Source organism: Pseudophryne corroboree, chromosome 8, assembly GCF_028390025.1.
Source record: "Pseudophryne corroboree isolate aPseCor3 chromosome 8, aPseCor3.hap2, whole genome shotgun sequence".
Taxonomy (NCBI): Eukaryota; Metazoa; Chordata; class Amphibia; order Anura; family Myobatrachidae; genus Pseudophryne; species Pseudophryne corroboree.
In genome coordinates this window covers 300,637,550-300,661,282 of record NC_086451.1, presented here as the reverse complement: position 1 = coordinate 300,661,282, position 23,733 = coordinate 300,637,550, and the positions used below count along the sequence as shown (strand labels likewise).

Sequence of the window (23,733 nt, the reverse complement as noted above, 5' to 3'; positions counted from 1 at the left end):
TAGTGGCGAAACTACGGATTTGGAAAAAGGCAAACAGGGGAAAATGAAGAGTGGGGAATTTTTCTTTTAGTTGTGCTATAGTCAATATTGCGGAGCATTCTGTATTCAAAAATTGATATAGAAGGGAGAGACCCTGGAGATGCCAACCGTGAACAATCCTATTATCTTCTCCAACCTGAAAGCGCGGATTACACCACAAAGGCTGAAATAAAGAATCCGTTAGGGATAGGCCTAGGCGTTTCCTGAGTTTACGCCAAGCTATACATGGCGTATATATTAATGGATTATGAAGTCTGTCATGTTGATGGGGAATAGCAGCAAAATGCAACAAGTGTACTAGAGTGTGTTGAGGTGAGAGAGCCTGTTCCAAAGCTCCATTAACGAAATTGTCACAATCCCCTATCCAATCCAGAGCATATCTATAGTTGGCGGCTAGGGAATAGTCTTCAGGACAGGGGAGATTAATACCACCAAGTGAGAGGGGTTGTTTTAGTTTAATAAGTGAGATGCGGGGACGTTTGTTTGCCCAAATAAATTTAGTAAGGGCTTTGTTAATAGAATGGACATCTCGTTTGGATAATATAAATGGAAGCATCTGGATTGGGTAGAGTAGTCGAGGGAAGGAGATCATCTTATATAGATGACACCGACCCAGATAAGAAATAGGGAGATGTTGCCATTTCAAAAAATCATTCGTCATTTGGGTAATGTGGTAAGAAAAGTTCACCGTATATAGGTCAGTGAGGAGTGGCGGGATGCGAAGACCCAAATATTTTAAGTAACTGTGGGCCCATTTGAAGGGAAATGAATCGCCCCAATCCCGTGCCGCCTCCCCTCCCAACGCCAGCGCCTCTGTCTTATCAAAATTAATAAGAAATCCAGAAATTAAATTAAAGTCATGCAGTGTGGTCAGTAACGATGGAAATGCCTGTTTAGGGTCAGCAAAATATAATAACAGGTCGTCTGCAAAAGCAGATACCTTAACTTCGTTGTTACCTACCCTAATACCTTGCCAAGTAGGATCTTGTATAAAATGATGTATCAATGGGTCTAAGGCTAGATTGAATAGCAGGGGAGAAAGAGGGCATCCCTGACGGGTCCCTCTACCTAACGTAAAGGCAGACGAGTTTAAGCCATTTACAGTCAGATGTGCCTGAGGTAGTGTATATAACATTTTGAACAGATAAATGAATTCCTCACCGAATTGCTGGGCATGAAAAATACGAAGCAAATGAGACCAAGAGACACGATCAAACGCCTTATCGGCGTCACAACTAACAATAAGGGCGTCGGGGCAGGCAGTATGTTGTGCACTATACATTGCTGCAATCAGTGTGCGGATATTATGAACTGAGGTTCTACCTTTGACAAACCCTGTTTGGGCAGGATGTAGGACCCTATTCAGGATTGGTTGAAGTCTCATTGCAATTAGTTTTGTGAAAAGCTTCAGGTCCTGATTCAATAATGATATTGGTCTGTAAGATTGAGTATATCGGGGATCTCTTCCCGGTTTCGTAAACAACACAATTCTGGCATCTCCAAATCCCATAGGGGGAGGTTTTCCCTCCAACAGTGCATTGAAAAGGGATAATAAATGAGGTGCCAGATGGGGGGCCAGAATTCGATAATACTCCGCCCCAAATCCATCCGGGCCAGGGGACTTACCATTGGGTAATGAGTTAATCAGGGAAAGTAGTTCCGGTTCTGTGACCGGTTCAGTTAAGGATTGTCTTTCCTCTTCCGTTAAAACAGGTAGTTTTGCCCTCTCAAGGAATTGCGTTCCAAGAGTCGGATGATCCGGGGGGGCTTCATAGAGAGTGTTATAATATTGTAAGAAGGCCTCAGATATTGAGGGGGTATCAAAGATGGTTGTAGACGAGTCTGTGATTAGTTGGGGGATACGAGAAGGAGCGGAGTATGACCGTACCAGGTTCGCCAATAACCTCCCGGATTTATTTCCCCCTCAAAAAAATCTATTCCGTTGTAGATCATACGAGAATCTCGCCCGCTCCGTACATAGTGAGTCGTACATTTGCTTAGCAGCAAGATAGGCCTGCCTGTTGCCGGGTGAGTCCTGCAACAAAAGTGTGTCATAGGTTTTGGTCAGGTTACAAGCGAGGTCCTGTATTTGGGTCGCAAGCAGCTTGCGTCTCCTAGAGACATATTCCATAATATGTCCTCGGATCACTGGCTTCGAATCCGACCAAAACAAATTGATATCCTCCATATGTGTACTATTATCTGCTACATAGTTCTGGAATGTTTGTTCCAGGTGGGTGCAAAAATCAGAGGATTTCGTGAGATACGCTGGAAATCTCCAATTGTATGATTGAGAGACAAGGGACTGTAGGTTAAGGGTAAACCACACTGGGGCATGGTCAGACAATGATATGGGTTCTATTTTAGTATCAGCCACGCGCTGTAATAGGGTGTCAGCTATTAACCAATAGTCAAGGCGAGAGGAGGAGTGATGTGGATGGGAGTAAAATGTGTACTCCCGGGAGTCAGGGTGTTGGCATCTCCAGGGGTCGCAGAGTCGCAGCGAATCAGTCAATAGGGATAGGGATTGGGGCGGTGTAGAAATATGCGATCTAGCAGAGGTGGATCTATCCAAACCCGAAGACTGGACAGTATTGAAGTCTCCGCCTAAAATAATCTCCCCCTCCGCCCATTCTTGCAGCTTGTTGTAAATGTTAGAGAAAAAGAGTGAGTTGGGACCATTAGGCGCGTATATAGTGGCTAAGGTGTAAAGAACACCAAAAATAGTGATTTTAATGAATAAATAGCGACCTTCAGGGTCACTAAGACTATAATTTATTTGGTACGTGAGATGTTTACTAAAAAGAATCAGTACACCTCTTCGTTTGGCTGTGTAAGAGGCCGATTTAAATTCCCCTATCCAAGAATCTCTCACAACATTAGGATCCGTATTTTTCCAATGAGTCTCTTGCAAGAGGGCTATGTCAGGTTTTAGACGTTTAAGAACGGAGAGGATCTTTCTTCTTTTGACTGGGGTGTTGAGGCCCTCAACATTCCAGGTTACTAATTTGATATGGGACTGTACTCTAGTGGAAGTGGCAACATTCAATGACATTTAGCCTATACCTGCTCTAGGCCAAGATTCCCATTTAACTAATAAGGAGAAACCCAGCCAGCCCGTCCCAGCGAGCGGGCTAGTGAGCCTGATGCCTGTACCTAAGCAGCTTAAGGATAAAAGGAGCAGCAGTGACAATGACATATAAAAAATTTGAACAGCTTCTAAATCAAAATCCCTACTCAAAAATATTTTAAATATTATACGAACCAAAGCGTACAGGTCTATGGGCCAGTCCACCAAGACGCCAAATAGATTCCAACTGAACACATGCGTGTAGCGGGGAACCGTGCCAAAAGACCATACAACAATCAAACATAACAATAACAAATAAGTAAAGAGAAAAGGGGGGGTGGGGTTAAGTCGGAGAGGGGGAGGAAGAGAGAGGGTCAGAGAGGGAGGAGAGCAGTTCGAGAAGAGTTGAGAACAGTAAGATACGTGGTCATAGAAAGAAGGAATGATTCGGTAAATACAATACGGTATAGATGACAATATACCCACATATACTATAGGCAAAATATATATCAACCAGTGGTAGGACCCACTCTTAGTAATTACTAAGAACCTGAATGTGTACTCAAGAAGATGAGGAGAAACAAGGCCATGAGGTATCAGTCATCATCGTCCATCCCGGCAGAGGAGTGTGGGGATAGTGAGTCTACAAAGTTCTTGGCCGTCTTCGGATTCTCAAAGAAGTAGGCCTTTCCCGCATGATTGACTCTCAATTTGGCCGGATAAAGAAGCGCAAAGCGGTGGCCCAGTTCGAAAAGTCTCTTGCAGATGGGCGAGAATTCTCTCCGTTGGGAAGCCACCATATAGGAAAAATCCTGGAAAAGCAACAATTTAGCATCTTGGTATTTCAAGTCGGCACATTTTCTGTAGGCATCCAGTAGCATGACCTTGTCAGCGTAGTTAAGGACTCTCAGTATGACGGGCCGGGGTCTATCATTTGTGGATTGCCGCTCCGGGCCTATACGGTGTACACGTTCCACTACAATGGATCCTGAACTCGAAACACAGCCCAGCTCCCGGGGCATCCACTGAGAAACGAGCGTCATGAGGTCACGGGGTTTCACCGACTCCGGTAGGCCGATGAGGCGCACATTATTTCTCCTATTTCGGTTTTCAAGGTCCTCAAGCTTATCCTGAATAGATGCCGTAAATTTTTCTTGGTCAGAAAGAGCCGTCTTAGCCGTGGTGAGATCATCCTCTAGGTCGGAAATTCTCTGTTCTGCCTCAGTGAGTCGTTGAGCATGTTGGTTCAATTGAGTAAGAGCGGAGTCAAGCGAATCCTTTAGAGGAGCCAGTTTTTGGTCCAATAACTGGGATAGGATATCTGTTATCTCGTTCGTCGTGCAGGATTTTGCAGAATCCATTGCAGATGCAGACTCAGATCGGGCACGGGGACTGGCATGCGAGCCCAATGGAGGTGAAGTAGGGTTATCGACCGAGGAGTTATCACGGCCTCGGCCTCTTCCCGACTGATTGCCACGAGTACCCCGCGCCTGCTTGGCCGCAAATTTATCCATCGGGATAGTGAGATAATAACAGCAGTGAGTGCAGCAGTAGATAGCTGGAGATATATAATAATATGAGTCGCAATATAAAGTTCCACCAGTAGAGGGAGTTCGGCAGATGAATTGGAATATTAGATGTAATATGACTGAATAATATTCCTTCAAGAAATAAAATATAAATATAAATACCGGAGGCAGGATAAGAAAAGGGATTGAGATCCCAGGTCCCTTTTAGTGGGTTCCAGTTAGGCTAGAGAGGACAGCCAGCAGAGATCACGGACCTGCCAGTGACCACAGCCGACTGCCTATGCTAGGGATCTCAGGCTCTCCTGCTCGCCTCCTCCAAGATGGCCGCCGGGCTCAGGGGGAGATGTGTTGCAGCAGGAGAAGAGTATTCCTCCGGGCCACCCAGCGCCCAGGGATCGCCAGAGGGGGACCTGACAGGTCAGTGGCCGCCTTCCCGGGGGGTACAGCGCGTGTGTGAGTCCGTCGCGGGCGCGGGCGAAGCCGGATCTTCCGCTCCGCCGCCCTGGAAGTCCGCGGCGGGTCGCGGCAAAACTTTAGGTCCCGGCCTGTGGAGGCGATGTAGGCCGCCGGGCTCCGGAGCTCCCCAAACGGTCCCCAGTTCTCTGAAAAGTGACCCCAGTAGCGGGCCCGGCAGGGCAGGGAGGCAGGGTGCAGATGATGGCACAAAGTGTGGGCCAGCGGCAGGGGGATGCTATAAAATAGCAGACGCCGTGTTAGCAGCTCCAGGTCACGTCTTCCTCCCCTGCTGGCCACCAGGAGACCTCTTTAGAGACTTATTTTTAAACATGCAAACAACACAGTTTGATGCCAACGTTTCAGGGTGTTACCCCTTTTATCAAGACAACCATGTAATTACAGAATAAGAACATTTATACATTACCAAACACCGTGTGTGCAGTCCGTCCACGGCACCCGCAGAGACCCGATGACGTAATTGGCGCTGGCCAGCGTCGGCGACCCGGCGTCAAAGGGGGGCGTGGCCGAAATGTAAATAGTGACCCATCACCATGGAAACCAGAATCGGCTGTGGGAGAACGTAATGGATATCTGATTAGTAATATGAAGTTTGCTGTGCAATCACTTGCTGGTATGTGGGGAGGACAAATACCCTCTGCATAACGAGAACTCAATGCTTTGTACTATGAATCATTACTATCCCTGCTGGCCTGCATGCATAGAAATCAGCAGTCCCAAAAAAGGGACCATGAGTTCGTTGTTCATATGTATGAATCGTTTAGCAGGGGGCATACCTTCACCAATTATACAACAACAGAATATACAACAACAGATGGCAAACTGTACTGAATATAATCAATGACTATTAAATATACTGAACCATGAACATCTGACCATATTATCTCCCTGAAGTATACTAGATATATCTATCTGTTTAAATCATAAAAAACAGGTATAAGATAATAAGTCATTGAGTCCCAGAGGTTTCACAGTCTGTAAAGTATGGATCCACCGAGCCTCCTTTTGCAGTAGAATACGGCCTCTGTTGCCCCCTCTTGAGGACTCTGGCACCCCGTCTATAATTTTATATCGAATAGAAGAGATGCTGTGGTTAAATTCCTTGAAATGTCGGGCCACCGGTTGATCTCCCCCTCGACCTTCTATGGCTGCTCTTATACTAGATCGGTGTAGGGCAATTCTTTCTTTGAATTGTCGGATGGTCTTTCCGATGTATAGGAGACCACAAGGGCACTTGATATAGTAAATCACATACCGACTGGAGCATGTGAATGATTGCTTGATCTTGAATTCCTTGCCCGACCTTGGATGGTAAAAGGTGGCACCTGGTTCCAGGCTGCTACATGTTGTGCAGCCGAGACACTTAAAGTTGCCCGGTTTCCGAGTTAGAAAATGTGTAGCCGGCGGAGATCTAAAGTTGGTGATGTCATTATGTACCACTGCATCTTTAATATTCCGCCCCCGACGATAGGAGGGTAGAATGGAGGTGTCCTTAAGAGCTCTTAATTGTTTGTCTTGGGTGACAATCGGCCATATCTGTCTTGCCTTACGCATGACCTCCGTATTTGATGTGGAATAATCCTGTGGCCATACTATACAATTGATCTTCTGTGCGGAATGAGATTTTAATAATAGACTTGAACGATCCTGCATCAGCGCTCTTTCTTTAGCTTTCCTTAAATGTTTTAATTTGTAACCTCTGAGGATGAATTTGCGGGTCATGATGTCCATTTGTTTAATCGCTTCCAATGGATCACTGCAAATACGCTTGATCCTAATGAATTGCGAATAGGGTAATCCCCATTTGAGAGCCGGAGTATGATAGCTATTAGCATGTAAAGTTGTATTTCTATCAGTGTCCTTTACAAAAAGGGAAGTGTGTAATTGATGAGAAGTATCTTGTCTGACAGACACATCTAGGAAATGAATTTCTTCAAAACTGGAAGAAAAAGTGAACTTAATGGAAGTATCCAGGATGTTGATATCTTGCATAGCTTGCTGGAAGCTTTCTTCAGTGCCTGACCACAACACAAAGATGTCATCTATGTATCTGTAATATGCCTTAATGTTATCCGATACCTTGGGATTAAACAAAAAAAGGTCATTTTCGACTTCGCGCATAAAGATGTTGGCAAAGCTCGGAGCTACGCAAGACCCCATCGCGCAGCCCGAGCTCTGCCTATACATCTTCCCGTCAAACATAAAATAGCTGTGGGTCAGGGTCAGCTCTAAGAGCTGAATAAAGAAATCTGCATCTGGACCAGAATATTTCTGGGTACTTGTGATGCAACGCCTGACAGCCTCAATACCTCTACGATGGGGGATGTTGGTATATAGGCTTATCACATCTATCGTGCACATCAGATATTTATCTGGTAAAGGAGATAATTTTTCAATCTCTACCAAAAATGCAGTCGTGTCCTTTAAACATACTGGCTGATCTTGTACAATGGGTTGTAGGTAAAAATCCAAGAATTTTGATATATTATAGAAAAGAGAATCCCGGGCTGCAATAATAGGCCCACCGGGGGGGCATGTTGGATTCTTGTGAAGTTTGGGGATGGTATATAAAACGGGTATTACCGGCCATTCCTCTGTAAGTGATTCTTTGGTCCTGGAATTGATGATGTTCTCCTTGACAGCCTCATCCAGGATCTCGTCAATTTCTGTTTTATAAACTGCCGTTGGATCTGTAGGCAACAGTTGATAGGTAGCTGCGTCCGCCAATTGGCTGTAGATCTCTGATTTATACGCCAGTAGGTCTTGAACCACTATACCTCCGCCTTATCCGCCGGGCGGATGACGATGTCCTTATACTTGGCGAGGTTGTTCAATGCTGTGTATTCCAAAGAAGATAAATTACTATCTTTGATTTAAACTGTGGCTGGAAGTCATCATAGACACTGTTCATGTGGTTAATAAAACATTTGATGTTCAAATTAGTGGAAACCGGATCAAAATTCGAAGGTTTGTGTAGAGGAATGTCCCGAACCAATGTGGATGCATCGTCTCCAAAGTGTTCCTTCAGCCGCACCCTCCGGCCGAATTTGTATAAGTCCACTTTATTGGTGAATGTATCTGATTTCTTGGTTGGAACGTACGACAAGCCTTTATTAAGTACAGCAAGCTCGTCCGATGTTAACAAACGGGTTGACAAACTGAAAACTAAGTTTTCTTGCTTTTGGCTTTTTTTGATTTGCCTTGCCCATTGTCCACCTCGGCGGGTGTAGGGCCTTTTTTGGGTTGACGAGCTGCCCGAGTAGTGACCCCCGCTGGGTTTTTTTTCAAGTTTTTTGACGTTGTAGCCTCTACTCATTCTACGTCGCTGGATGAAAGCGCACTGGAGTTGTCAGTTTCCAAATTGAATTTCTTATAGCGTCTGTATTTAGGTTTCCTATTAGTGTCTGGGTGCCGGCTATATGCCCAAGCGTATACCTTCTGCTCCAGGTAGTCTCTATCCACAGTGTTGCGTTTAGTCTTTTTGAACTGTATAAGGTCCTGGCGGTACTTCTCTCCATCAGCTGTAAGTTTACTTAATAGATCTTGAGATGTCTCTGCTTGAATAATATCAGAGTGACTCTCTTCAAAGGCTGTGGCTAAATACAGACGCTATAAGAAATTCAATTTGGAAACTGACAACTCCAGTGCGCTTTCATCCAGCGACGTAGAATGTGTAGAGGCTACAACGTAAAAAAACTTGAAAAAAACCCCAGCGGGGGTCACTACTCGGGCAGCTCGTCAACCCAAAAAAGGCCCTACATCCGCCGAGGTGGACAATGGGCAAGGCAAATCAAAAAAAGCCAAAAGCAAGAAAACTTAGTTTTCAATTTGTCAACCCGTTTGTTAACATCGGACGAGCTTGCTGTACTTAATAAAGGCTTGTCGTACGTTCCAACCAAGAAATCAAATACATTCACCAATAAAGTGGACTTATACAAATTCGGCCGGAGGGTGCGGCTGAAGGAACACTTTGGAGACGATGCATCCACATTGGTTCGGGACATTCCTCTACACAAACCTTCGAATTTTGATCCGGTTTCCACTAATTTGAACATCAAATGTTTTATTAACCACATGAACAGTGTCTATGATGACTTCCAGCCACAGTTTAAATCCAAAGATAGTAATTTATCTTCTTTGGAATACACAGCATTGAACAACCTCGCCAAGTATAAGGACATCGTCATCCGCCCGGCGGATAAGGGCGGAGGTATAGTGGTTCAAGACCTACTGGCGTATAAATCAGAGATCTACAGCCAATTGGCGGACGCAGCTACCTATCAACTGTTGCCTACAGATCCAACGGCAGTTTATAAAACAGAAATTGACGAGATCCTGGATGAGGCTGTCAAGGAGAACATCATCAATTCCAGGACCAAAGAATCACTTACAGAGGAATGGCCGGTAATACCCGTTTTATATACCATCCCCAAACTTCACAAGAATCCAACATGCCCCCCCGGTGGGCCTATTATTGCAGCCCGGGATTCTCTTTTCTATAATATATCAAAATTCTTGGATTTTTACCTACAACCCATTGTACAAGATCAGCCAGTATGTTTAAAGGACACGACTGCATTTTTGGTAGAGATTGAAAAATTATCTCCTTTACCAGATAAATATCTGATGTGCACAATAGATGTGATAAGCCTATATACCAACATCCCCCATCGTAGAGGTATTGAGGCTGTCAGGCGTTGCATCACAAGTACCCAGAAATATTCTGGTCCAGATGCAGATTTCTTTATTCAGCTCTTAGAGCTGACCCTGACCCACAACTATTTTATGTTTGACGGGAAGATGTATAGGCAGAGCTCGGGCTGTGCGATGGGGTCTTGCGTAGCTCCGAGCTTTGCCAACATCTTTATGCGCGAAGTCGAAAATGACCTTTTTTTGTTTAATCCCAAGGTATCGGATAACATTAAGGCATATTACAGATACATAGATGACATCTTTGTGTTGTGGTCAGGCACTGAAGAAAGCTTCCAGCAAGCTATGCAAGATATCAACATCCTGGATACTTCCATTAAGTTCACTTTTTCTTCCAGTTTTGAAGAAATTCATTTCCTAGATGTGTCTGTCAGACAAGATACTTCTCATCAATTACACACTTCCCTTTTTGTAAAGGACACTGATAGAAATACAACTTTACATGCTAATAGCTATCATCCTCCGGCTCTCAAATGGGGATTACCCTATTCGCAATTCATTAGGATCAAGCGTATTTGCAGTGATCCATTGGAAGCGATTAAACAAATGGACATCATGACCCGCAAATTCATCCTCAGAGGTTACAAATTAAAACATTTAAGGAAAGCTAAAGAAAGAGCGCTGATGCAGGATCGTTCAAGTCTATTATTAAAATCCCATTCCGCACAGAAGATCAATTGTATAGTATGGCCACAGGATTATTCCACATCAAATACGGAGGTCATGCGTAAGGCAAGACAGATATGGCCGATTGTCACCCAAGACAAACAATTAAGAGCTCTTAAGGACACCTCCATTCTACCCTCCTATCGTCGGGGGCGGAATATTAAAGTGTTAGGGTCTCCTGCCCTGTGCTGCAACGTCGTCATGGCAACTGGGAGACAAGTGCTAGCGGAGTAACCTGAGCGCAGCTGATACTCCGGTTCGGGTCTTTTGCTGTGCAGTGGTTATAGGCTCTGTGCACGGCAGGGGATCCGGTGCTGGTTTTTGTGCTCACAGTCTGTGAGGTCTGAGTGGGGCGTGGACAGCACCTGCTTTATAAGGCCTCTTCTCAGGGTAAGCAGATGCTGCTGAATCTTTGTTGGTTAGTCAGTTCCTGAAAGTTAACCAGTACTGTGTAGCTTTGTATTTGTTTGTTGCTTACTGCAAATAAGCCTGGGGATTTGGTATTACACTCTGCCAATCCAGACCTAGCAGTAAGACTGGAGTCAGTCGTTTAGCTTGCTGGGGTTCTGTTACTACTCTGTGAACTTAGCAAGTTTGCGGCTGTATTCTAAGACTTGCCTGTCTAATCCTGTCTCACTGTGCTAGGTGTCAGGGGTCAGTTTAGTGGCAGTAAGCTGAACCTGTGCACTGCAAGTGAGAATTAGGATTGTGGAGACTCTCCTTGTGTCTATCATTCCATCTCTGACCAAGGAGTTTACTGCCACACCCGTTGGTAACCCTTTAGGGTTTTCCTGTTGCCCTTAGCAACAGCATTTCGGGTTCTCTACGTATTAAAACACAACATCTTGCTTTTCCCATCTGAGCAGTTCTAATACAAGGGAGATACCCAGTTCCTTAGCCTCTGGGCTTCTCTGTTCACCTTGTGTGTATTTTGTTACCCTATCACCTTCTGTGTACGTTATGTCATATTCCCCAGTCTGTCTGTGAGTCCATTTGTTTTGCATAACAGTTCAAACACCAGTACATTCCTGCAGGCACTGGAGTGCATAACAGTTCTGACACCAGTACTTTCCTGCAGGCACTGGTGTGCATAACATAAAGATGCAGTGGTACATAATGACATCACCAACTTTAGATCTCCGCCGGCTACACATTTTCTAACTCGGAAACCGGGCAACTTTAAGTGTCTCGGCTGCACAACATGTAGCAGCCTGGAACCAGGTGCCACCTTTTACCATCCAAGGTCGGGCAAGGAATTCAAGATCAAGCAATCATTCACATGCTCCAGTCGGTATGTGATTTACTATATCAAGTGCCCTTGTGGTCTCCTATACATCGGAAAGACCATCCGACAATTCAAAGAAAGAATTGCCCTACACCGATCTAGTATAAGAGCAGCCATAGAAGGTCGAGGGGGAGATCAACCGGTGGCCCGACATTTCAAGGAATTTAACCACAGCATCTCTTCTATTCGATATAAAATTATAGACGGGGTGCCAGAGTCCTCAAGAGGGGGCAACAGAGGCCGTATTCTACTGCAAAAGGAGGCTCGGTGGATCCATACTTTACAGACTGTGAAACCTCTGGGACTCAATGACTTATTATCTTATACCTGTTTTTTATGATTTAAACAGATAGATATATCTAGTATACTTCAGGGAGATAATATGGTCGGATGTTCATGGTTCAGTATATTTAATAGTCATTGATTATATTCAGTACAGTTTGCCATCTGTTGTTGTATAATTGGTGAAGGTATGCCCCCTGCTAAACGATTCATACATATGAACAACGAACTCATGGTCCCTTTTTTGGCACTGCTGATTACTATGCATGCAGGCCAGCAGGGATAGTAATGATTCATAGTACAAAGCATTGAGTTCTCGTTATGCAGAGGGTATTTGTCCTCCCCACATACCAGTAAGTGATTGCACAGCAAACTTCATATTACTAATCAGATATCCATTACGTTCTCCCACAGCCGATTCTGGTTTCCATGGTGATGGGCAGGGCCGGCTCTAGGCATGTTCGAATAGAGCGGCCGCGCAGGGCGCCACCCTTAATGGGCGCCACGCGCTGGCGCCGCCATATTCGATGCTGGAGCCGGCCCTGTGTGTGTGCTGCTGCAGCATTTGGCGGTCGCGCTGTGTATGCGCGCTGCGCGGCGCCGGTATCTAACGTCAGACGCCGGCGCCGCGCATAGCCCGCCTGCACAAGTGGCCGCCCGCCAGCCCGGACCCAGGCTCAGGCTCACTCGCCCGGCCTCCCGCCCGCCCGCCAGCGCTCCCACACAGGCGGACAGCAGTACTCCTCCCCAGCGCCGCAGGTATTTTTTTGGGGGGGGGGAGATCCGCACTGTGGGGGCATTTCTGGCACACAGGGGGCATTTTTGGTTATGTGGGGGCATTTCTGGCACTGTGGGGGCATTTCTGGCTCTGTGGGGGGCATTTCTGGCACTGTGGGGGCATTTCTGGCACTGTGGGGGCATTGCATATCTGGCTCTGTGGGGGCATATTTGGCACTGTGGGGGCATATCAGGCACTGTGGGGACATATCTGGCCCTGTGGGGGCATATCAGGCACTGTGGGGACATATCTGGCACTGTGGGGGCATTTCTGGCACTGTGGGGGCATTTATCTGGCTCTGTGGGGGCATTTATCTGGCTCTGTGGGGGCATTTATCTGGCACTGTGGGGGCATTTCTGGCACTGTGGGGGCATTTCTGGCACTGTGGGGGCATATCAGGCACTGTGGGGGCATATCTGGCACTGTGGGGGCATATATGGCACTGTGGGGGCATATCTGGCACTGTGGGGACATATCTGGCACTGTGGGGGCATTTATCTGGCTCTGTGGGGGCATTTATCTGGCTCTGTGGGGGCATTTATCTGGCTCTGTGGGGGCATTTATCTGGCACTGTGGGGGCATTTCTGGCACTGTGGGGGCATTTCTGGCACTGTGGGGGCATTTCTGGCACTGTGGGGGCATATCTGGCACTGTGGGGGCATATCTGGCACTGTGGGGACATATCTGGCACTGTGGGGGCATTTATCTGGCTCTGTGGGGGCATTTATCTGGCACTGTGGGGGCATTTATGTATCAGGCACCGTGGGGGCATTTATGTATCAGGCACCGTGGGGGCATTTATGTATCAGGCACCGTGGGGGCATTTATGTATCATGCACCGTGGGGGCATTTATGTATCATGCACCGTGGGGGCATTTATGTATCAGGCACCGTGGGGACATTTATGTATCTGGCACCGTGGGGGCATTTATGTATCTGGCACCGTGGGGGCATTTATGTATCAGGCACCGTGGGGGCATTTATGTATCTGGCACCGTGGGGGCATTTATGTATCTGGCACCGTGGGGGCATTTATGTATCTGGCACCGTGGGGGCATTTATGTATCTGGCACCGTGGGGGCATTTCTTGCACTGTGGGGGCATTTCTTGCACTGTGGGGACATTTCTTGCACTGTGGGGGCATATCTTGCACTGTGAGGGCATTAATGTATGTGGCACTGTGGGGGCATATCTGCGCTGTGGGGGCATTTATCCATCTGGAACTGTGTGGCCATTTATGTAGCTGGCACTGCTGGGGGGCATGTCACGTGTAGCTGGCACTGCTGGGGGGCATGTCATGTGTAGCTGGCACTGCTGGGGGGCATATCATGTAGTGTTCCCGCTAGGCGTCTGTGGCTGGGCAGTGTGTCTCAGTGCTCTACCTGGCGCAATGTGTCTAACGTGCTCTTATAGGAGGTTCTACCTGGTGCAATGTGTATTAGCTGCACTACTGTGTGGTGTAATGTGAATTGCCACTATAATGTGGCTACGCACCTTCCCCACGAAGTAACTCCCCTAAATTTTTGCTGCGCGCCTTCGGCGCGCACTGTCCATGCTTTAGCGTGTGGAAATGGGAACAACAAGCATTACAGTATGTACATCATTTTGCCCACCTAACTTAAAAATGTGCCCTCCCTGTGATCAGCAACCTGCCCTAAAAAGTGAACACTAGCACGTGTAGCTGGCACTGCTGGAGGGCATGTCATGTGTAGCTGGCACTGCTGGGGGGCGAGACCACGCCCACTTTTTCAAGAGGCCACGCCCACTTTTCCAAGAGCGCGCGCGCGCCTTCGGCGCGCGCATGGGGGGGGGGGGGGGGCACTTTTACATTTTCTCGCTCAGGGTGCTAGTAGGCCTGGAGCCGGCCCTGGTGATGGGTCACTATTTACATTTCGGCCACGCCCCCCTCTGACGCCGGGTCGCCGGCGCTGGCCAGCGCCAATTACGTCATCGGGTCACTGCGGGCGCCGTGGACGGACTGCACACGCGGTGTTTGGTAATGTATAAATGTTCTTATTCTGTAATTACATGGTTGTCTTGATAAAAGGGGTAACACCCTGAAACGTTGGCATCAAACTGTGTTGTTTGCATGTTTAAAAATAAGTCTCTGTGAGTGCCAGCTCATTTCCATGCCATATACTGATTCCAGAGGGCAGGGCACCGGAGCAGATTGACGTTATTCACAAGCTTAGAGTGCCGGACTTCTCTTTATTATATATATATATATATATATATATATATATATATATATATATATATATTTATAAATGGGACCCTTCATTTTTGAAATATTAAATGCAGACGGCCTGTAGGAGAGTGAAAGTTGCACTGAATGAAGGTGAGCAAAGTTTTGGGACTGAATGAATACGGAGAGCTGGGTATGAGAAGCTAATAGAGGGAAACAAACAAGTTGCAGTAAATTGCAAAAGAAAAAAAACGGTCAAGGTTTTGCTTGAACCCATCTTTCTTATGAGTCTTTACCGCCTCTTACAATTTATCAGCTGTTTTAGCAAAGGCTCAAGGTTTACCGGGCCATAGAAATCTCTGGAAACGTGATATCGGCCATCCGGACACATAACAACAACACTAACATAAACAAGTTATTACAAACTCCCCGCAATGGGTACTCAGCGCTCACGGGCGCCCTCTGCCGGAAATGACGCAGCACTTTTATTTAGAAATGAAACTAAGCTGAACTATAGAAACGCTGCAGAAAAGTTTAGTAGTTGCTCAGTAATGTTCTCCCCGGAACGGTTACAGCGCTCAGTCAGCTGGCTCTGGGTTTGGGCTGTGCGCCCTGTGTGCGGTGTTCTGTTTGGCTTCATAGGGAATATCTGGCATGGAAATCCTCAGGCGCTCCCCAGTGAGGACTATAAGGAGACATCTGGGGCTCCCACTGAACACGACATAAAGGTACTGTAGCTCAGAGATACAGAGGGTTATGTTTCTTTATAGTTAGTAATAGCGATTACTGCTTTTAATGACAATTTTTGTACAGACCTATCACATACCCTCCAACATTTTACACACAAAAATCGGTCCAAATAAAAAAGGGCGTGGTCACGGGTAAAGGGGGCGTGGCCACACCCCTTTTCCTATACTTTCAATGGAAGTTTGGAGAGCCAAAAATAGGTACAGACCATAAAAAAAAGGTACTGTACCTATTAAAAAGGTACAGTTGGAGGGTATGCTATCATCAATGTTATGTATTCCATATTTATTATTAAACATTTTCAAATGGCTGTGTAACAAATCACCTAAAAGAAACCATGTATACAGCTCTCTTTCTCTTATACAACCAGAATAACAGGTTTTTAAGCAGTAGGGTGACTGGGTGATTATTTGAGCAGTAATAACAAAATAATTGGTGTATACAGTTAAATAGCTCTCAATTTAGAATTCCATAAATGTATGGCCAAAAGTAGGCGCTAATATCACGTACACATAACATAGGACCACCAGGGCAGAGACGCTTTGCTGTGGCCGGTGGTTTACCATATGTTTGTTAATGTATGTAACAGATCTCTGCATTACTAATAGATTTTCACGGTTGTAAATATAAATGAGTGTTAAAAATGTGGTAAATCCATAGAGTTGTAAATTTGAGACATCTTATTGTAAGTAAATATTATCCATGGTTCTTGGCGTTACCTGAGGAGCACCCGTAGCAGATGCTGTAAAAAGTGACAGGACCATTTTTGTCGTTTATTAAATTCTACACACTGGAGGTGAAATCCAAATTTTAATCCCATTGCCCATTATCGTTCACGCAACGCAAGCCACTCATTGGTAATGCCGTCATTATGTCAACCTCCTTTTCATCCCCACAGGGGAGGTTTATTAAAATTCTACTTACATAGTTTTCCTATTTCCCACCTGAAGAATACCGATGTTAAATTTCAGCTTCCTGACTTATGGGCCCTACACACATACCGATCCGCCGACGAGCTGCCCGACGGCGGATACAGCCGACGGGCGACCCAGCGGGGGGGGGGGTTTGACGGGGGGAGTAAAGTTTCTTCACTCCCCCCGTCACCCAGCTCCATAGCAGTGCAGGCAAATATGGACGAGATCGTCCATATTGGCCTGCATGCACAAGCGGTAGGGCACCAGCGATGAACGAGCGTGGGGCCGCGCATCGTTCATCGCTGGTGCCTCCACACAGAATTATATGAACGAGTTCTCATTTATTTATGAACGAGAACGTTCATATCGTTCTTTTTTATCTGCCAGTGTAGGGCCCATTATCAGGAAGTAAGAGAATGTTGAGTCAGTGAGTGAGGAGGGCTTTCACATTTATATAGATATGTAGTGGTGGATTTTACCTATGGGCTGTCCCCTAGTAAAATCTGCCACCTCAGTGAGCTCAGCTGTGACTGCACTGGCTTTATTGTGACTTGCAGTGACTTTCTATTGGAAGTGCTACCAGCCAGTCACCTGCAGGATAGGCAGTCCCATAGGGAGGTATTTACTTCTTCTGGGACTGCCAGACCAGGCTGCTGTTAGTAGGAACCATAGTTTCTATGGAAAGCCACTCTCCAGTGGCGGAACTAGCGAGTGGTAGGCCCAGACGTTCCCACTAAGTTGTTTCAGCAGCAGTAGCGGCTCTTGCCACGGGCAAGCAGTCTTTCTCATACGTCCTAGAGGATGCTGGGGACTCCAGAAGGACCATAGGGTATAGACGGATCCGCAGGAGCTTGGGCACACTAAAAAAACTTTGACTGGGTGTGAACTGGCTCCTCCCTCTATGCCCCTCCTCCAGACCTCAGTTAGACTTTGTGCCCAGGAGTGACTGGACACACACTAGGGGAGCTCTACTGAGTTTCTCTAGAAAGACTTTTTGTTAGGTTTTTTTTTTTCAGGGAGACCTGCTGGCTACAGGCTCCCTGCAGCGTGGGAGTGAGGGGAGAGAAGCAGGACCTACTTCTTCTTAGTTTAAAGGCTCTGCTTCTTAGGCTACTGGACACCATTAGCTCCAGAGGGTTCGATCACTTGGTGCGCCTAGCTGCTTGTTCCCGGAGCCGCGCCGTCGATCCCCTCACAGAAGCCTGAAGAAAGAAGCCGGGTGAGTATTGGAAGAAAAGTAGACTTCAGTGACGGCAGAAGGGACGGCAGAAGACTTCAGTAACGGAGGTAACAGCAGCGGTAGCGCTGCGCTCCATGCTCCCACACACCGTCTCTGGCAGGGTGCTGGGGGGAAACGCCCTAGGGGCATGTTGCTGAGGGTCTAAGAGCTGGCGGGGGGACATATTTAGGTGCCCGGGCACCGGGTATGTTCACCCCGCCAGTGTGCCGCAGGGGGAGCAACAGTGGTAGCGCTGCGCTCCCTGCTCCCACACACTCCATTGGCCGGCAGGGTGCAGGGCGCTGGGGGGGGGGGAGCGCCCTGGGCTGTATATAGAATATTATGTAGTTCACTGGCGGGGGGACATACTTCGGTGCCCGCCCCGCCAGTACGCCGCGAACGGGAGGCAGCAGCAGCGATAGCGCTGCGCTCCCTGCTCCCACACGCCATCGGCCTGCAGGGTGCTGGGGGGGAGCGCCCTGGGCAGCATTTAGTGAATGATCCCGGGTGGGGGAACATACCCGGACACCGGATGTCTTTGGCCGCCGGGGTACCGCAGCGTGCGCGCTGAGCTCCGTGGCTCCCACACACCAACGGCTTCCGTGGATGCGGGGCGCAGTGGGGGGCGCCCTGGGCTGCGTTTTAGACAAACAGGGGCTTAGTCCCTATATATATATATAGGTTCCCCAGCTCATTTATATATATATATATATATATATATATGGGGAAAATGGTATAAGGGTACTGGCGACCACTGGTGTAAAAAATGTTTCAAACCATGTATATAATAAAATAAAATATACAAATTTATTTGGTACAGATAATATACAATTAGTATGAAGGAAAAAATGTAAAAATAGAGGGGGGAGGGGTTGTGTTTTATTAAAAACACACCCACATGGTTCTAAGACCAGGAATTTTTGCATAAAAATAATAGTAAAAATAATAATAATAATTAACTAACAATGTTCTAAAATCAGAATAAATAAGAATAAAGGAGAGTCTTAACTTGTAGGTAGAGGGTCACAGAGGGAGAGCCCAACGTGTTTCGTCCTGATGACTTCTTCCTAGTCGGGTGTATCTGTAACACTTGTGGCGCTTGCACATTCTCTATTTTTCATATATATGTATATATATATATGTATATATATATATTTATTTGAGCGGGCTTAAGCGCGCCGGGAAGGGGCGGAGCTTAGCCCGCATACGGGAGTCAGCGCCATTTTTCTTCAGACCCTTCAGATCCTGTCTGAAGGGTCTGAAGGGTCTATATATATTATTGGTATATGTGGGGGGAGTGTTATCAAAATTGTATTGGTTTCCTTCCCTCAGACCCCTCGGGGTTCTGGGATTATTTTTTGCCCGCTTACTATTCCTTGCTGTCGACATTTACTAAGTTTCTGTCGACCATAACGTTCCTGGTAGATCCACATCGGAGGCACGTCAGTACATGGTCATACACATTCACAACACATTGCTGGGACCTGACAGGTCTGGACAATCCACTTGCGTATGGGTTATATTTATATGTGCTTATATGTAGATATAGGTTTATATATGCATGGTTAGGATATATGTGTTTTATTGTGTATTACATGATGTATATCCATGAATGCTGAAATAATGGTATTCTTATGATGTGCTGGTCGCTCTGTTGATTAAGCTCTAGATTGGCCGTGACGAGTTGGTTTCGATCCTCTCAAGGAGTCCGAATATTATTCTCTTCACAACGCAGAGAGAAAATTATGACAGTCAACTCCTGGTCGACACAGAGCCCGGTCGCAAAGGATCATACACAGGCAGCTAAGTGAAATTTTATTTCTATACTGTGACCTTATTTGCACTGTATGCACTTGAGGGAGTCTTGTATTCGGGTAGGCATCCGATAGAATTACCCTACCCAGAGTGGCTAGGCTTGCCTATGGTTATTCTACCTTATAACATTACAGCAGGCTGCCACGTGACAGCAGGAGGTGTGACCGGAAAAATGCGGAGAATGTCTCCGGGAGATGCTGGAGGGAGGTATACAGCTGTTTGGTGTGGCCTCTGTTCAGTCAATCTCGGCGGATTCCACTGGTAAGTCTAACTTCATGAGTTAGCCTCCTTCACAACAGTTGGTGATGCATTCTTTTGTGGGATGCAGTTGTTTTAACCGGTTCAATACCGTTCTTTTTTTTTTCCTTTTCTGTGCAGACAGAGGAAGGTGAAAAGGTAAGAGTTCTGCAGCCTTGTTAGGTTCGCAGTAGTGGATGTCGTTTTCTGTTTCCTCCACATCCACCACTTGTCGCTGAGTCTATCGGGCTGGTCCCCACTCCGGTGGGTACTCGTCTAGAATTTTTCAGTTGGTCCAGGAATAGACTAGGACCTGTGGGTTATTTATAGAATCCTAAGGGGAACATTCTGAGTTACGGTTGGTTCCCCTTACTGGTTTTCTAATAGTTCTTGCCGTTCCACTCTAGAAGGGAAGGTAGTACGCAACTCCATACAGAGGTGCGTCAGGATCAGGACATTGTCCGGTTGTCCCTGTATAAAGGTGCAAATCGTTGTTTCTCTCTGACTGTTCTTCGACACAGGATTGGCTGCTGTTTTCAACGACACAGATGTCGGAGGTGTTTTTCAGAGTAGATAATGACTGGTTAAAGTTAGGTGTTTTTCCATGTGAAAAGAGGTATGAAGATCCAGAGTTGGATCGGCTTTACTGTGACACTTCATCAAGGTGTTCCATTACTTAACCGGTTGGGTGCAGCCTGAGAGGCTCAAATGCCAGAGTGGTTTTCAAGAGACCAGTTGGAATTGTGGTCCAGGTCTCACCTGCACATGCACCTGAATATAATCCTAACGGCCAGTACATCGCTCCTGTGGTGACTGCTCGGTTCTCTCCTTCTAGATGGATGAAGGTTCGGGTTCCGGGTGTAGATCCTGGTGTCCGTGCATACAGATCTCCGAGACGGAGGAGCACTACTTGCAAGGGACGTGTTTCCAGGGGATGAGGTCGAGTTGGAAAGCTTGTCTGCTATGAACTTTCTTGAATTAAGAGTTAGTTTAGACAAACGTATTCTTCGTGTTCTGCCCGTGTTAGTTCTGCTAGACGACTTGTCAGCAGTGGCGTAAGTAAAATGCTATGGCGGAACAAGGAGCAAAGCGGCAATGTCAGAAGATGCACAGTTTTGCAGTTGGGTGGAGAGTCTGGTAAACGCTATATTAGCAGTCTTCGTTCCGGAGGTGAACGACGGAGAAATAGATTTCTTCTACTGACGCGATCTCCATCCTCTCTCGTATATTACCACGGCTTCTCTGTACCTTAAGGAGGCGGCCTCCGATGCCGGGGGAGTGCTCGAAGCCAAGGCTGCTACTACGTCCGTCTTGGCCAGACGTATTCTTTGGTTGAGATCCTGGTTTGTGGACATGGATTCCAAGAAAACCCTGGAGGTGCTTCCTTTCAAGAGAGACATTCTCTTTGGAGAAGACTTCAATAAGATTGTGGCTGATCTGGCTACTGCTAAAACAGCTTGCCTACCTAGTACGGCTCCTTCTGCTCAGAAGGCTAAAAGTACTTTCCCTCTGCCCTTTCGTCCTCCAGGAAAAGCAAAAGGTCAGGCGTACCCAAGCAAACTCGTGCTTCCAGACCTGCCAAGCCCAGACTGAAGCGTGCCTGGGCTGCCAGTCAGCCAGCCAGCTTCCAAAACTGACAAGCCTGCCGCATGACGGGGCAGGTCTCCCTCTTGGGGATCCCAGGGTGGGGGACCGACTTATAGGTTTTGCCCAGGAATGGTTGAAGACCACTTCAGATGCCTGGGTGAGGGAAGTCGTCGCTCGAGGTTATGCCATGCCCTTCAAGAATCGTCCCCCATATCGATTTTGCCTGACAGATGTGCCTGTGGATCCGGCAAAAGCAAACACTTTGCACTCGGTGGTACATTTCCTCCTGACCACTTGAGTGGTAGTACAGGTGCCTCTGGCTCAGAGAGGCAAGGGGTACTATTCACCACTGTTCCTAGTCCCGGAACCGAATGGGTCATCCCAACCCATTCTCAACCTCAAGTACTTGAACAAATTTGTGAAGGTCTCCAAGTTTCGTGTGGAAACTCTTTGCTCTATTGTTCTGGCATTGGAACCTGGGGACTATTTGGTCTCCCTGGACATACAGGATGCCTACTTACATATTCTTATTGCGGATTCTCATCAGCAGTACCTGAGGTTTGCGGTGGGCAACCTTCATTACCAATTTCGGGCGTTACCCTTTGGTTTGACAGCGGCTCCCCGAGTTTTCACCAAAGTTATGGCGGTCATGACGGTCAGGATCCTACCGTACTTGGATGATTTGTTGATCCTGGCAAATTCCCCAGAACTTCTCCTGTGTCTTCTCGATCTGATGGTCCAGTGCATGAAAGCCCACGGGTGGCTGATCAACTGGAAGAAATCCTCCCTGGTTCCTGCTCGAAGCATGTTACATCTGGGAGCGTTATTGGACACTCACAACCAACGGTTGTTCCTGTCTCAGGAGAAAGTCCTGAAGCTTCAGGACAGGATTCGATGCTTCCTATCTCGTCCGCAAGTGTCGATACACTTGGCAATGCAAGTGCTGGGTGTCTGCTTTCAACATGGTGGAGTATGCTCAATTTCACTCTCGCCCTCTGCAGAAGTTAATTCCGACCAAGTGGGACGGCCTGCCTCACCGGATCAGATCTCACATGGAGGTCCGCCTGTCACTGAGCTGGTGGCTTCAGGACCAACGATTGAGCAGGGGCCGTCCCTTCTGGATATCCAACTGGGTCCTTCTGACAACGGATGCCAGACTGAAAGGTTGGGGTGCGGTGTTGGAACAACTCTCTCTTCAGGGTCGGTGGACCAAGGAGGAGTCTCTGCTCCCGATCAATATTCTGGAACTGCGGGCAGTGTTCAATGCGTTGGCAATGGCCCAGCATCTAATACAGAACAGACCTGTTCAAGTAAAGTCGGATAACGCCACCACAGTGGCGTACGTAAATCATCAAGGCGGCACTCAAAGCTGTATGGCAATGAGGGAAGTATCACGGATTCTTCAGTGGGCGGAGCGCCATCTGCCGGCCATATCAGCAATGTTCATTCTGGGCTGGGAGGTGTTTCAACTTCTCGTGGACACGTGGGGTCTTCCAGGTGTGGATCTGATGGCATCTCGACACAATCACAAGGTTCCGGTCTTCGGAGCAAGGACAGGGGATCCCCAAGCTGCGTTCGTGGATGCTCTGGCAATTCCATGGAACATTCAGCTACCGTATGTGTTCCCTCCAGTGTCACTCCTGCCCAGAGTAATACGGAAGTTCAAGCAAGAAGGAGGAAACCTACTTCTGGTATCTCCAGCGTGGCCCAGGCGGCACTGGTTCTCCGATCTACGGTGCCTCTCGTTGGATTGTCCCCTTCTACGTCCACAACGACCAGATCTCCTCGTTCAGGGCCCTTGTGTTTACCAGGATTTGGCCCTTCTGGCTTTGATCGCATGGCTCTTGAAGCTTCCATCCTGAGGGCCAAGGGTTTTTCTGAGGCGGTCGTTCAAACTATGTTGAAGGCCCGTAAGCCGGTTTCTGCTCGGATCTACCATAGGGTCTGGAATGCATACTTTACTTGGTGTGTGTCTCACAATCATGACGTTTTCAAGTTTAGTACGGCCAAACTATTGGCCTTTCTACAACAGGGCCTGGACTTAGGCCTGCGTCTGGCCTCCCTCAAGGTTCACATCTCTGCCTTGTCAGTTTGTTTTCAGAGAAAAATTGCTACCCTACCTGATGTCCATACATTCACTCAGGGTGTGTTGCGGATTCAGCCTCCTTATGTGCCACCTGTGGCCCCTTGGGACTT

The 23,733-nt window shown here is 47.2% G+C and overlaps 1 protein-coding gene across 2 annotated transcripts in view; it reads left to right on the top strand.

The window, feature by feature from the left end:
* The first annotated feature begins 14,983 nt into the window (after positions 1-14,983).
* Positions 14,984-23,733, top strand: part of LOC134949015 (uncharacterized) — a 211,639-nt gene continuing 202,889 nt past the window's right edge. Inside the window, exon 1 of one of the 2 annotated variants that reach the window (XM_063937344.1) lies at positions 14,984-15,171. In XM_063937344.1, the coding sequence (XP_063793414.1) occupies positions 15,166-15,171 (6 nt within the window). In that variant the 5' untranslated portion in view covers positions 14,984-15,165. Of the gene's footprint in view, positions 15,172-15,203; positions 15,747-23,733 lie in introns of those variants that run through there. The other variant, XM_063937343.1, reaches the window with a different exon arrangement.